At 40.5% G+C, this 15,954-nt stretch overlaps 1 protein-coding gene across 2 annotated transcripts in view; it reads left to right on the plus strand.

The window, feature by feature from the left end:
• The first annotated feature begins 1,586 nt into the window (after positions 1-1,586).
• TIPARP (TCDD inducible poly(ADP-ribose) polymerase) overlaps positions 1,587-15,954 on the plus strand; it is a 28,803-nt gene continuing 14,435 nt past the window's right edge. The window contains exons 1-2 of one of the 2 annotated variants that reach the window (XM_082655580.1): positions 1,587-1,660; positions 4,514-5,470. In XM_082655580.1, the coding sequence (XP_082511706.1) occupies positions 4,554-5,470 (917 nt within the window). In that variant the 5' untranslated portion in view covers positions 1,587-1,660; positions 4,514-4,553. Of the gene's footprint in view, positions 1,661-2,489; positions 2,570-4,513; positions 5,471-15,954 lie in introns of those variants that run through there. The other variant, XM_082655581.1, reaches the window with a different exon arrangement.

Below are 15,954 nucleotides of genomic sequence, written 5' to 3' on the forward strand. Positions count from 1 at the left end.
TGTCTCAATACAATTTGTAAAGCCTGGAAATGCTTGACTTTTACTTAGTAGTCCCTGAATTCTGTCCATATCATTCTCACCTTAGTTTAAATGGCATCAAGGCACCTGCCCTGATGCCATTTGTAATAAGCCTGCTGGGGTAGGATACTACCCTTAATCTATTCTTTGCTGATATGTCACTCAGTTTGGTTTAGAACAGTTTAAGAAAGGCTTGGAACCCTAATATTTATTACTACAACCTCTTATTTTTTACAGGCTTCCATGTTTGGTAAGGTAATAGCTGACTTTTTCAACCCAGAATGCCTCCAAGTTACAGAATTAAGCCACTTTAGATTTCAGGCCACATGAAGAGAGTATCTCTTTGCGAGCTGTGTTCCTTTTTCTGCCAGCTGTTGGGGATACAGTCGTGATTAATTTTCTTTGATTTTGACCAGGGCCTCTCCCCCCGCCCGACACACACACATATATGGCGATTATATGAATTTAACGTAGTGTATGTTCCTCCACCGCTGAAAAATTATTCAACAGACTCACCATCCAGGGCATTTTACAATCCAGAAAATATGGAAAATTCACAGGTGGTGTGTATTTTAGAGGTGAGTACATGGTGCTTCGAAAGCTCCATGAGGACAGGCAAGGTGTCTTGGCTGATCAGGGCTGTAGTCTAAGCCTACAGTTCACCCGGCATGCAATAGGCACTCGACAAATTTGTTGAATGAATAAACAAGTCTCTACCGTGTTTGTGGCCTTTAAGACACATATACGTGCTTCTACTGTCAAAACCCAAAGCTAGGTTTCCCTTCTGCAATGCTGAGAATGTTTCCCGTGAAACAGGAATGCGTGCAACCAGGTCGGGCAATCGCAGGCCATGGTGCGCCGCAGGGCCTGCCTGTGAGGAACGGGGCGAGCGACCCCGTCTGGCCGCAACGGCCATAGCAGCTGATCGCCTCCTCTCGGGGTCGGTGGCGTCAGGGGTAGGAGGCCTCTAGTGAGGAGGCAAATAAACAAAGCCAACCGCACAGAGACGGGTTGTTCCGTTTCACATCCTCCCTCGGGTGCCTGAGTTTCCTCCGAACAAAGTGACCCTCCATCTGTCTGCAGGTAGGTGGAGCCCGCCGCACGGTGCGAACCTCCCCTCCTCACAGCCACGCGATCCCAGACGCTTGCGGACGTAGACCCTCCGGGACCCAGCTGGCGGCGAAAGGACACGCCCCCTCCAGGGAGCACGGGGCCGCTGCACGCACACCTCGAGCGCGCCTCCCCGCGAGTAAGCGCGCATGCGCACGCGGGGCGGGCCGCCTACCCGTCACCCACTGAGCTCCTGGTCCCCTCACCCCACCCCAGCCCCCCTGCCTCTCAGGCTCCGCCTCCGCGACGGGGCTGCCGAGAGGAGGCGACCGGAAGCCACTTTAAAGCAGAGCTCGAGGTGACAGGCGAGCGAGCCGGGTCGGGAGTGCAGTCGCGGTTTTCTGCGCTCCCGGCGGCGGAATGGCCCGAGCGCCGCTCGCCGCGTCTCCGGCCTGCGACCCCTAGACTCCCGAGCCCGTCCCCCACGCCCACCCCCACACCCCCCACACCCCCCCCCCCCGGCGCGAACAGTGTAAGCCGGCGGCACCGCGACTCGGCTCCTGTGGTCCGTTTTCTCAGGCTGCCTGTTCAGGTAAAGGGCTCCGGGTGGGCTCTGAGGGGCCGAAGAGGGACCCTCGCTGGGAAGGCGGGCGCGGAAGGGGTCGCCGGCCTCGCTGCCGGCTTTCACGGATCCGGGGTGAGTGCTGTTTAGACTGCCTTTTTGTACTGAATTCACTCGGATCCCGTCAATATCAGGACGGCATTGGTTTACACTTCTTAGTCACTTCGGGCCTCTGGCAGGTGTATAAATTGGAGTTAATTCGCTGAAGGGTTTAGTCTGGGGCGCCGGCGTCTCCCCATTCCCACTGGGTCGGGGAGACTCTGGGGTGCGTCTGTGCGGTTGCCCCCGCTGGGCAGACCCTGCGCGCTCTGGGGCGCAGATCGAGGGGGAGGGCACGGCCGCTGAGAGGAGCCTTCCGGAGGACCCGTGTTCCGGCTGCAGCCCAGAAGTTTGAAAGCTGATTTCAGTTTAACTTTGAAGTCGTCGCCTTCCTCCCCGCCGGCCCGAGAAGCGCCCGCCGCGTTTCCCCGGCTCTTCTCGGGTCGAGCCTCCGAGCCTCGCAGGACGGTCTTCGCGGGAAGGTCGGTCGAGGAGAGAAAGAAATTAACTGTGGAAGGCGCCACGAGTGGCTTCTGGAAGGGAGGGCAGCCAGGGCGGGAGTCTCTCGTTGGGTGGGGAGGAGGCTGGCCCGGGAGTGTGAGGGCAGGCGGGGGCAGGATGCTCGGGAACACACGGGATGGGCCGCGTTGCGCGGAGTTGGTGCGGCCCGGGGGCCCGAGCTGAGCAAACTACCGTGGCCGGCAGGAGGCGTCGCTCGGACCCGAGCGTTGCGCTGCGCCCGGCCGGAGTGCTGAGTTTGGAGCAGGCAGTTTCCCCGGATGGTGCGAGGGGTCGGGAGTGCGCGAGAACCGGGGGCATCACGAGGTGAAGGGTAGAGCGGTAGGTCGCCTACAGCGGGGACTGGAGGAAGGTGTCCTTCCAATCTTTATTTCTCTGTTATGCAAACTAATTGAGGAACTAGGTTCTAGTGACTTCCCCACTCCAGCCACTCCTCCAGTTCTCTGCCCCTTTCTCGGTTTTATTTCTGAGGTTGACAGAGGGCAAAAATAGGAAAAGTTGTGGCGTGTGTGTATGCACCCGTATAAATGAACTGGGTTTCGTCTGTTTTGCCTTGATTGGGTGTGATAGGAGTGGTGTGTGTGTGTGTGCGCGCGCGTGTGGGGGAAGGCACAGGCCGGTTTGGTGTGGTGAAGAGGGAATACCACAATCTGTGCCAATTGTGCCTTGAGGCAAGAGCACCAAATGATGAATAATAACGCCTGGTTTGGCTGCTTTCCAGTTGATTTATGTCTTATGTCAAGTCTCTCCTTCTTCATGAAGCTTTCCCTAACAATGCCAGCTCACATTGAACTTTTCTTTTTCTACCTTTTTTTTGTACTTACTGTGTGCATTAAAACCTTGTTATAAAAAAAAAAAGCTTTGTTATATACTGTGTTTTTACTTTTTTTGAGTTTGATCATTAAGCACTTTTTACAAATGTACATTTATGAATCTCTCCAATTAGTTCTTTTTAATATTCATTTTTCTGGGTACTCAGTTTTATCATTTTGTTGCTATTGTTGACTCATAAAGCCTCACAGAACTAGGCATTTAATAGGTGCTTTTTCTTCAGTAATTCAGCAAAAAAATATTGTGGAGCACCCACTATGTGCATTGTGCCAGGCACTGTACTGGGTACCTGGGATGCATACTTGATGAAGTCACGAGTCCTTGCATCAAAGATTTCTTTCAGTCTGTTGGACAAGGGAGAAGATTAATTGCTCATCACCACCCCTTTACCACCTGGCACAATGCTCAGTAAATATTTTCAGAATTAGTTAATGAATGCTAGATTGTGGAGGAGACACCATTCATCATTTTACAAAGTTTTCTTTGCTTTTTACTTTAAGTTCCAGTTTCTTTCAAGGGGTCTGATTCTTTGAAGAAAGCACTTTTTTAGTCACTGAGTAGTTCTTTAGGGATCTGAAATTTGGTGGGTTTTTTTTTCTTGTGTTATTTTTCTATGCCTTCATTTGTCTTTTTGAAAAAATGCATATATGTAACTTTTCTGAAGAGAAGGAGGCCCCTTTCTGTATTAGGAAGTTGTGTTTGGTTTCTAAAACAGTGTGCAATGGTTGTTGGTGATGTAGCTTCTGTTACTAACAAGCCCTGATATTCTTCTTCCAGTAGTGGTTATGTTTGGGGATTGCAAAAGTAGACCCTTAACATCCTTGGGGAATATATTGGAAGTTTCTGAATCTAGAAATGCTTCAGTAGGCTTTCTCCCATATAATATTTCGATTGAGAAGCCCCTGTTTCCTGAGTATATCCTTATACCCCAAATTCACTCACAGTTAACTTTGCAGTTTTTCCTGCGTTTGACAAACTTTTTTTTTTTTAACAAAGAAATAGTTTTTGTCACCTCATGAGATAGGCAATACATAAACAACTGTGAAGAGAACCACAAAGCAGTAGAGATGTGGTTTCCCCACTGTCATTAGATGCACTTATTTCTACCCCTCACCCTCCACCCCATTCTAGACTTACTGTAAACATTCATACCCCAGCAGAATTACAAGTCGTATATTAAGTCCACAAATAAATGTCAAGAGCCTATTGGAAGATACTGTCTCTCTCTCACCTTATCTGTTGTGGGCTTTTGAATAACCTTGGCTGCTTTGGAGCCTTGATTTCTCAGTAAAATTTAAAACTGACCTGTAAAGGTGAAATACAGTATAAGAGGAATGATTTCAGGGACTTAGAGACTAGAACAAAACACGTTGATGAATGAATAGGATTCGGTTGTTGTCAGCTTGTAAATGATATTCTTTCTTTTCCTGGTAGGATTTTTTAGACTGAGGAGCAATTGGAGCTAATCCACATCATGGAAATGGAAACCACCGAACCTGAGCCAGACTGTGTAGTGCAGCCTCCCTCTCCTCCTGATGACTTTTCATGCCAAATGAGACTCTCTGAGAAGATCACTCCATTGAAGACTTGTTTTAAGAAAAAGGATCAGAAGAGATTGGGAGCCGGAACCCTGAGGTCTTTGAGACCAATATTAAATACTTTGTTAGAATCTGGCTCACTTGATGGGGTTTTTAGACCTAGAAATCAGAGTGCAGAAGAGAGCAGCTTACATGAATCTATGGTGAAAAAACCTTTGGAAATCAATCCATCATGTCCACCAGCAGAAGACAGTATGTCTGTCCTGATTCCTGATGGAACAAATGTCGGGGGCCAGATACCAGAAGCCCATCCTACCACTGATGATCCTGAACAAGTGGTTCCAATCCAGGATCATAGCTTTCCACCAGAAACCATCAGTGGGACAGTGGCAGATTCTACAGCAGGGCACTTCCAGGCTGACCTTTTGCACCCAGTTTCAAGTGATGTTCCTGCTAGTCCTGACTGCATAGACAAAGTCACGGATTACGTTCCAGGGGTTTTCCAAGACAACAGTTTTACAATCCAGTACATTTTGGATACCAGTGATAAGTTGAATACTGAGCTCTTTCAGGACAAAAGTGAAGAGGCCTCCCTTGACCTTGTGTTTGAGCTGGTGAACCAGCTACAGTACCACACTCACCAAGAGAACGGAATTGAAATTTGCATGGACTTTTTGCAAGGCACTTGTATTTATGGCAGGGATTGTTTGAAGCACCACACGGTCTTGCCGTATCATTGGCAGATCAAGAGGACAACTACTCAGAAGTGGCAGAGTGTATCCAATGATTCCCAGGAGCACTTGGAAAGATTTTACTGTAACCCAGAGAATGATAGAATGAGAATGAAGTATGGGTATGTATTTATAACTACTTAAAAGCTATTATTAAATCCTATAGAGAAGGTAAAGAGGCTTTAGTAGGGTAGTTTCTTTCAGTAGTAACCTAACAGGTTTTTTTTTTTTTCTACTGTTATTCTTTTGGCTGTATGCTATCCTGATTTTTCATGGCAGTTGAATGCAGGCTATTTATCTAACCAGACAATGAAGGTTTTATGATTTGAACAATTCAAATGTCACTCTGTGCAATATGTGTGTGACTGAGAAGTTGCATATACATTGAGTGTTGTGAATCAAATACTATTTTAATCATACAGGAGAGCTTGCTTTTGAAAGAAAATCCATGGAGAATCTTATAAATTACGAATGCCTAATTTATCTAATTTTAAAGTTTTGTATATTGAGTAGTTCCTGTTTTTTAAAGGAAAATAGTATTATCTGGAGATTTTTGTGGCCCTCTTTACATTTTGAATAGTCCAAACAATTTTTCTGTGAATGATTCCGAAGTACCTCCCAAACTTCTGAATCATGCCCAAACATGTTAAATCTTTTTTAGTTTCCTTAAAGCTTTTTACCATTAATTTTATTATTCTGTTTATCTTACAGATAAAATAAATTGTTCCACAACTCAGGGTATTTTTTTAAACCTGAAAGAGTTTTACAACAGTGAGTGAAGGGAAAATTTATGTTAATGGACATATTTGTTTGTCATTTACATAAAAAAAGTTATTCTCATGTTTTTGTAGGCAAGATATGTATATAAATAATTTGGTTCTTTTATGGATGTCCAAGCATTATTTACTGATAGGGAACTGAGATTTCCACATCTCAGTTCTTCTTTAATGAACTTGAAAGTGGAGAAAATAATACTTGCACATGTAAAGTTGCTAGTGCAAAAATGGCTGTATAATAAGCATTGATCTTTATATTCCTAAGTTGTTTCTTCTGTAGTATAAAGGGACTTAAAATAGTAGGCTGACCATCCTAACCCAGAAGTTCGGGAGAAAAACTTTGTGGAGGGTCATCTTTGTTCACAAATAAGTCAGGTTACACTACCCAAGTGTCTGGAGAGTTAGAAGGCAAATGGTGGCAGTGAACCATTTTCATGTTGTCTAATTCTATTAGTTTTGATGTTAACCTTCTGTGTTCTAACAGTGCCAGAGCGTTGTTGGCATTACAGTAACCTGGTCTTTGTTTAACTTCTCTTGCTCCCATTTAGTATTAGCTAGGTGGTTTTCTTTGAATGTTTCAGTTGTATAGTACACAGATCTATGTGTGTTTTTAGCAACTTAATTACCATGAGACTGGAATTTTGCGTCTTGTGTTTCAAAAGCGACATATGGAACAAGATGAGAAACAATATAAAGCCCAAGTTTAAAGGCGTTATTATGTAGAAGACCACTTCGGATAAAAGTAAAGCTTATATCAGAAATGTAGTTCTCCTGATCATAAATGCATTCTCTTGATAATGTAAATGCATTCAAGATTCTGTCTTGCTTGGGTAGCAAAATTCTCAGATCCTGTAACAAAGCTAAGTACTTCTGACTTATTCTTTTTAGCCAGCATTGGAAGAGAGAAAAATGTTTTCCATTTTGTCTTAAAAATCTTTTTAATAAGGTATTGTCCAAAATCTCTGTTGTCCATGAGCTAGCAATTCTGATTGGTATGTCAAGGGTAATTAATTTTATATACTCTAAAAGCCACTCTAATCCTTCCATCTCCAGATTGCAAAACTGTGCAGAACAGTGGCCTCCCACTTCACTCTTATAAAGCAAATTTCCAGTCTGCTAAGTACTTCAGCATCTTGGTACATTAAGTTTCTCTGTTTGAATCGCTCAGGAAGAAACTAGCAGGATTATTGTCCAACACATTACGTTCTGTTACCTTGAGCAAGGCAAGACAGATATTTTGATTCCCAGAAAATCCAGGAAATCTTATGATAGCAGCACACTGAGTATTTTATCCTTTGGTAAAATTTCTTTGCTGAAGAATAGACACAGATAAAAGCCCATACGCATTCATTGTTGGATCAGTTATAAAGTAGTTGCAGTGACTGCTTGATTTCCAGATCAGTTTTCAGGAAGTAAATTAGTGTTTATTTGACACTTGAGAGGAGAAGTATGAGTGAATTATTATACGTGGTTCTGCCCTGATAAAAATGGCAAAAAGTATTAACAGTTAATTACTAGTAAAGTGAAGTTCTTTGTGGACTACAGTAAGAAATGTTATAAGATTGTAGATAGCTAAATGTCAAAAATTAGGCTTTTGGGAAGTTGACCTGTAGTCATTGCAACCTGGTTTTCCTTGTATTCCAAAGCGATGTTGTGTTTCCTGGCAACAAGATGCAGATAACGGCATGTTGAGCCTTGCTGAGAGATTCACAAACAAGCTGGAGCAGCCCAGGTTCACATGGTTACCACATTATTTGGCTAAAGCTATTAATCTCTGTGGTCAGGCCTGTAAAGCTGGTCTATCTGTGCAGATTGCACATAACCAGGAAGTGTGTGTTCAGCTGTGTATATGCCCAAGTCGAACCAGTCTTTAGATTCAGGAATAATGAATGGCAGTTGTTTATCCCACTTGTTTTCAGCAGTTTATATGACTTGGTAAATCATTATTATATACTATACCCATAATAGTTCATTGTGTGGAACTTGGGGAAAGTTCATAGTACTGAGTCTCTAGCAGAGACAAAAGTTCATAGTTTCAAACTGTGTAGATAAAATTCTTTGGTTTTTGCAAATGGATTTAACATCTAATTTAATCCAAATTAGATGTGCAGTGTTCATTTTATTCTCAAGAGTGAATGGAAGGAAAGTTGAGCTAGATAAGTTCACAGGTGCCTTCCAACTCCTTAGTCAAGATGCTTAGATACTAAAAACACATGTAAAAACAGGATTTTAATAATAAAAGTGCCTACTTGGTTCATTATAATGAAATTATTTTAATTACTCTTTTCCAATTTTGCCTTCACCCCAGATTATACCATTCCACTTTGCTTTCTCATTCCTTTTGTACATCTGCAAAATCAACTGGAAAGTAGTTGTATGTATGAACTCCCCATATTTAGATGCTAAGGCTTTTGCACACGGGATGGGCTTTGGAGAATTTCCAAATTCCAGATAAGCAGTTAAGAAAACAACATCGAATGTTGTGTTTTCCATTAAGAAAACATAGTCTCTGACAGTTTAGGCACTCATCCTTAGTAGAAAATGATATTAAATGGCAGGACTAAGCAGTTTTAAAAGGGTCTCGGTAGCTGTGCGGAATACTGTTGTGGATAATTGAAATTGTGGAGGATGTGCAAATCTCCCTTTAGCAACTGCGACCACCATAGGTTTTCACATTACATTCATTTTAAAGTGTGCCAGAATAGTCTTCTAGTTATTATCGCCCATAAGGAAGAGGCACTGTGCTGACCTTATTTTGTAGGTAATTTCACCTACTGTGAAAATATGACCAGTGATTATTTCTAATTCTGAATTTCCTGCAAAGGGGGGAGGATGAAGAAGAAAGTTGCAAGCTCTGACTCCACGGTTAATTTTTCTCAGAAGACAGTGTTCTTTTCTCCTCTTTAGAATTAAAGCTTATTGATAAAAAAGGAGTTTAAATTTTATAGCTTAAGCCTAGAGTGTTGTCATAGTCTTAGCTAATTAGTTTTGAGTGATTTTGATTGCTGGTGGCTCTTAGAAGTTTTTGTTCTTTTAAAAACTGTCCAAGGGACAATACCATTAGAAGACTTCACAGGAACTCTGAAAGAAGACAAGGAGAATTGCATATTAGTGATAATAAAGAGCATATGCTGTTCATTTCTATATGACTTGCAGAGTGGATTATCTAAAGTAGAGCAAGCTCCTGACTGAACTCTACTGGAATAGTTAAATTAGCCAAGTTAGCTCTGGCCTGCACAGCTGTGATGATGTATGAACTAACTCATTATGTGTTATTGATAATACTGGAGAGAGGAGAACAGCTGAAACTTACTATGCCTTGTGACTTTCTGGTATTTCTTGAATATACACAGCTGGATGAGTTTGAATTTATTTTAAAAATTCCTGCCTAAGAGAAAGCAAGAGCCCCATAAGCAAGAACTGTGTTTGAAGTGACTTTCAAAATAATGTGCCTTGTGCTTTAGGAGAGAGCAATCCAGTGAATTATTTTCTGTACCTCTTTATGATGCTATTTACATATGAAATAAAACTAATTGGCTTCTGTCTATACTAATCCAGGGAAGTTAATGGGTCTGTGTAGAGCTGTCATGGGAATCAATAGCAATCATTCATTTATTCCCTTTCTAAGCAGATTAGACTTTTTGAAGCAGCTGTCACCTGGCTTCAGGTTGGGGTCAGTCTGTTCCTGATATATTCATGGTAATGAAAATGAAGCTTGCAAAGATGTGTAACTTTTAAATCAGACAGTTGGAGGAGATAACTTACAAGGTTATCTCACAGTTCCTAAAAATAATTGCGTGATACATTCATTATACATTTTATTGTTGAGTTGACTCTAAAGCTTTTACTTTTTATTGTAAATAAACAGAAAAAAATAACTCCATTCAGCGTTTAAAACTTCATTCTGCATATGTGAACGTGCAAAAAATGCAACTTTTGACTGATTACTGTGCTCCTGTAAAACTACTTCCATTGTTACACTAGAATTTCTAGATTCTAGATTTGCATTCTACCGTAAAACAAAGGTAAATTCATAAATTCCATCTGTGTGCATCTTTGATCTTAGTGATCCTTAGTTTCATATTGGGTTTGGGGGGGCTATTTCTAAAGGGTGTAAAGCAGTATGTAGCCCTTACAAACCTTGACTACTTATGGAATTCTACTAAAATCCAGCCATTTGAGATGGTGACTGTTTTCCTATGGCCTCTTATATCTCATCCCCTGATTTGAGACCACCAGATTCTGCATCCTTTGTCTGATGGTAATAATTTTGATCACATTTAAAATAGGACCTGAGATCCTCTTAACCTAGGTCATCAGCCTTTGATAATTACCAGTATCCTGTTTGTGAGTTGTAGTTGCCTTTTTGTGGAAGGAAAGCTTAAGTACTTTTGAGTTACAAGATGATTCTTGATTATCCTGGAACAACTTTCTGTAAGGCTGGTTCAAATTGGACACTGGTAAGTTTTGTAAGAAACTCCCTTTGTAAAAGCAGTAGAGTTTCTCTTTTAAATAAGTCTGAGAGTCTTAAGCTAAAAGGAAGTGAATATGAATGATATTTGTATCTTTGGAAGATACCAGAGTGCTGAGGATTGAGCCATTTTGTGTTTCATTCTGGGCTTGAAATCGTTAGGTAATAGCTTAAGCCCTTGAGGTAGCTGTACTTTGCAACACCATAAACAGAAACTGTACAAAAGAATACAATATTTCTAATTAACGTTCATTTCTAGGAGCAAACAAGTCATGTTTTTAAATATGAAGGAACTCCCTTAACAAAACCAAATATTATTTTTGTATTTATGGCAGTGCTTTCTAGGGATCAGGGATCATACTGCACAGACTGGCCTCTATTTAAAATCCCTGTAAGTGTTAAACGTAATCCAGCCCAGTCCCCAACACATTAACTGAAAGCCTCAAATTTCTAATGTAGATGAATTCCTTGTTAATAGGGGGATTTTAAATTACAAGGGATAGGTTCTGAAATACATTTTGAAATCTTTGAAAATAAAGGATTTTACGTAAAAATAAATTCCACTTATTTAGCTTGGTAGTTTGATATATATTTGATTTGTGCAAAAGATAGTATTGCAGGCTTGTTCTGAATAAATATGACTAATTCTGTGATCAGGCACTCAAATTTTAGAAGTTGCTTGTATTAATAAACTTCTGATTATGAAAATTCCAATTTTCCTTGCTGACCTGTCCAGTCGCTGTTGCTAAGACAAGCATAGAAGGGAGTTAACTGAGCATTCCTATTTGCCGTGACCACACCGCAAAATGTGTCTGTCTCCTCCATCTTTCTCTGCTATTGCTGTTTACTTACTGGTAACACCCACTTGACCAGTAAAGAACCTTTGCATGGTCATCACAATGAAAGGATAAGCATGTATGAGAGTGGGAATGCTAGAGCAAGTGTTTCTTTTCACATTCTACAGAAACCAGTGATTTGCGAGTATGTGTGCCACAAAATGTTGTGTAAGGAGTGTATTAGAATCCCTCGTGACTAAGTTATCTGAGAGAGAGATCGGGAAATTTGTATTCCTTATGCAAATAGATATCCTTTGTTTTGGTGCTATTGCTTCTGAGCTTAAGGAAGAATTTGTGAATAGTCTTATGTTGAAGCTTAGCACTTCTCATAAAGATTGGAAAATGTTTAGTTTAAACCACATTTACTGGAATTTCTCTTTATTACATTAATTTTTTGTTTCCTTTTCGGATTAAGACATTCTTAAACTGTCCCTCTCATTTGACATATAGCCATAGAGTTTGTGTGACTTTCTTTGCTCTAGGTTTTTACCAGCACTGAATAGTCAGGGAAGAATGACAGGGGTAGGGGTCCCAGGGTGAACTTTGCTTGCAGTGTAGTACATGTGCTTTCAGAATCTTGCCTGCACCCTGTGATCTTCAAAGCTCCTGCAGCTGATCTGGGCATAGGGAGGGCAAATGGCACAAAATACTTTAAGTAATTTCCTGCTGCGGTTGGTCTTTGGTTTCTGACTGTCACCTGGCTTCGCTCTTTCATTTCCAGGCATTGTGAGAATAAAAATAAGCACAGGAGAAATACCAGGTTTGCCTTCCGAGGTAATAAAAGAAAGACATCGTTGAATGGGGGGGGTAGAGTATGTGAAACAGGAGGAACTTTGCTTGCTTGCCTTCTGATGTTCGGATTGTCAGAAATGCTGCCACACATCAAAAACTTTGTGTAAAGTCTTCTATTGATACAATTAATTTGTTACTAAAAATTAATTTAGACTGTCTTAACTAATCGATAAAATTGAAGGAAACTTGGCTTTGTAGAATCTCTCTCCCCTAGGAAAAGTTACTGACTTAAGACCCTTTTGAAAGGTTTTGTGGTCATAGTTTACAAAACCTAGACAATAAAAAAAATTCTCTTAATATGTTTTCTGTAGGAAGTTTTTATTTTTCTTTCGGAAATTTGCTTTAAAAACTCTCAGTGATAAATTCTTTATATAGTTTGTATACATTTAAGTCTCTCATGCTAAGAGCCTCTTAGTTATATCTGGGTTCTCATGATAAGCCATCAGTGAGTATATTTTTAATTTGGTCACTTATCAATTAGTTTATCTGTACTAATTGGGGAAAAAGACACGGCAAAATTTTAAATAAAAAGGATTTGTTTATAATTTTAAAAGTCAATTCAGAAATAAGCTAATAGATTGTATCTTACTAGGGGTTATTAGGGGATATATTTTATGATAATTGTAATTAGTATTTCATTTATGTGTAAATGAGTTCCAAATTGTTTGAAGTTATTTGAAAACAGTTATTTTTAAGAAATTTTAGCATTTGCATATAACTGATTTTATAATTATGTAGAAAAGTTTTATAAGTAAATATATTTCAGCCCACTTTAAACGTCAAATTTCATATACACAAAATTTAATTAATCAGCTGAGAACACAGCAGACATTTTTTATTGTCTACTTTGAGACAATTAACCTCCTTTCTTAATCTGTTGCATGCTTTCTATCCCAGCTGTTCTTGTAGAAGTTGTTTCACTTCCTTTTCAGGCCATGGTTGAGAAGTATGTCTCACTTAAGTTACCTTCTAGGAGTCTCAGGACATGTGACTGAACTGGGATAAAAGTTAAGGCTATATGACATTTTTGATGTCTTCAGTGTGCAAATTTAAGCCCGTGCCTCCATAAATAGCAGTGAGATCTTTTGATCTTATAAGCATAATTTTTATTTATGAAAGATTTTAGGCTTATCCACATTGTATTCAAAAGTTCTTTTGTATTCTTTGCTTTGAACTGATAGTTTTGTAATAAAAAAAAAAGCCCAACGTAACAGTATTCTAGTAGGTTCTCTTCCTCAGGTGGCTATTGTAATTTGCTTTAAGTGGTTGTATGGGGTAGAGAGGACTTCAATGTATGATATATTTAGGGGTTTAGAAAACAGGTGTACTCACATGGCTGTGTCTTAGTACAAAATTTTTTGAGAATAAACTGTTACACGTATTTGTTTACTTCCCCACATGCTTTTGGAGAATATAGAATAATAAAAGCTTAAAAACAAGTATCCTTTCACTTAGAAAGCCTACCTCACTGCCTTTTTTCTCCTATTATCCTCTTGTTTCTATTTCACTGTGTTCACTTCTAGAATCACTTTAATACCACAGATTATATGTCTGACAATTTGTAAATCAAACATGGGGTTTACAAATAAATGTGGTTCCACACAGCATCCACTCATTAACTTACTGCCTTCTCATTCACCTGTTTCGAAGATGTCCTAGGAGGGACCAAGAGAGCAGCACCCACAGCCAGAAGTTTGCCCTAAGAAAGTTGATCCCCAGAAACTCATTGACTCTTAAAGTACGGAATATTTTTACCTACCCAAAAATCTTTTGAGGTAAATCCATGAACCAGGTTTAATGTTAATTGTTTTACGGAGTGATCTAAAATCTCAGTAATCCTGCCTTGAATAGGTCAGTGTCTCCTTAGAGGTGGGCAGGTTTAGTTGTGAGTCAACATTTGATTCTTAGTCTGCTCATAAGTACTGAGGGCCATATGCAAAATAATTAAAAAAAAAAAAACTCCCAATTTTGATTTGTAGGTATGTCTGTGCCTACAACTACTTCTGGATACAAAGGGGAAATACCCAGTTGTTACCAGGGCCCAATGTCATAGTGTAGAAGTTAAGTAGAGAATTTTAACCTCTGGTACATATTGAAAGATATTGCTTTGTATATAGGCAACATACAAAGATAGATAATTTTATAGATAATTTTTATTGCCTCCCCAAATAGCTCTGTGCTATTTATTCGAGTCAGTGTTAACAAAAGTCTTAATTAGTAACAGAATAAATGACAGTTACTATGCTTCTAAAACAGAAAGAGTACATAGTCCTCTGAAGTTTAATAACTACACTGCTATCACAAAGTATGTTGGTATTATATATGCCATGGCTTTGATTCTCATCACCTTGTAACATATTTGAAGGGATCTATAAGCTGCCAGATATTCCAACATTGCTAAATGAGTTCCTGGAAACATCAAAGCCAGGTATCAAAAGCCAGCTATATTTCGTGCGCCTGTGAAATTTCTTTAGCAGCAGCAAACATACCCCATCTGTCATGTCTGTCTCAAGTCTGTAGCAGAAGAGCCTAAATACTCTCCATATTGCATTTGATCTTTATCCTTCTATCATTATGACCCTTAGTTTGGGGAGACATTTTCACTTTACATCATAGTAATAAGTAATTGTGTCTGATTAATCCAGCTATGAGGGTGGGTGTTGATTAGTTTGAGGTCACAGGTTTATCCTTGTAGAAACCAGTTAACTTTTATGGGCAGGAAGCCAAGGTTCCGAAGTCTAACCCACCTGGTTAAAACTGTACAGAGTAGTGTCCAGAAAACTTTATACTTAATTGACCTTTGCTGAAGTCTGAGTTCTATATCTTATTTGCATCATCTTCCCACTTAAATGTTTTCCGTCTCCTGTGTCCCGTTTCATTTAATGGCACCATTATCCAGTCATCCAGATCAGAAACATGGGACACATTCTGGACCCTTTCTACTCCCTTCAGCCCCTCCATGCAGTTAGAGTCTAACTCTTAAATACTCTCAAATCATCCCCACTGTTACCTCCTGAGTTCTCTACCATCATTTGCTTTATATGCAGTTCTAGTAGCTATAGGTGGCTAAGCATAGAATAATAAATATTAATAATAAACATGCTAATAAATATTTAGCAAATAAGGGCCTGTCTCCACCCTTCCCCCACCGTCCTCTACCAAAAATAAACAAATCAGTCCTCCATACCACTACTGTTGGAGTGATGTTTATAAAAAAGCAAGTCTCTGACCCTTTTTGAAACCCACCAGTGATTCCTACTGCCCACAGAATCAAGTCCTAACTCCTTAACCTAGCATACAAAGCTCTTCATTATCTGGCCCCAGCCAGCCTATCCAGTCCAGTCTTATCTCTTATCATCCCACTCACACACACATACACCCTGACCTCCCACATGAACTGCATGTGCTGCTCACTCTGGGTCTCTTGTGCCTCGCTTGGTTGGCTTCTACACATGTCAGTCACTCTGCTTGTGGTGACTCTCATTGTCTGCCTGGTGGCTGGCCAAACTTGGTTCCCATTTCATCCATTCTGGGACACCTTCCTTGACCAGCTTGCGTGACCCCTTTCCCAGCACAGTTAGGCCCTCTGCCTCTGGATTGTTCCAGACCACCTTTGTGCCACATTTCACACTGTGCCACAGGGTTTGCTTGTCTGTCTCTCTCCCCACTGACTTTGGGTATTTTGCTTTTTTCATCTTCTTATCCCAACATGTAGTCCAGTGCCTAATCAG

The sequence above is a fragment of the Grampus griseus genome (genome assembly GCF_964374135.1).
Source record: "Grampus griseus genome assembly, chromosome: 5".
NCBI lineage: Eukaryota > Metazoa > Chordata > Mammalia > Artiodactyla > Delphinidae > Grampus > Grampus griseus.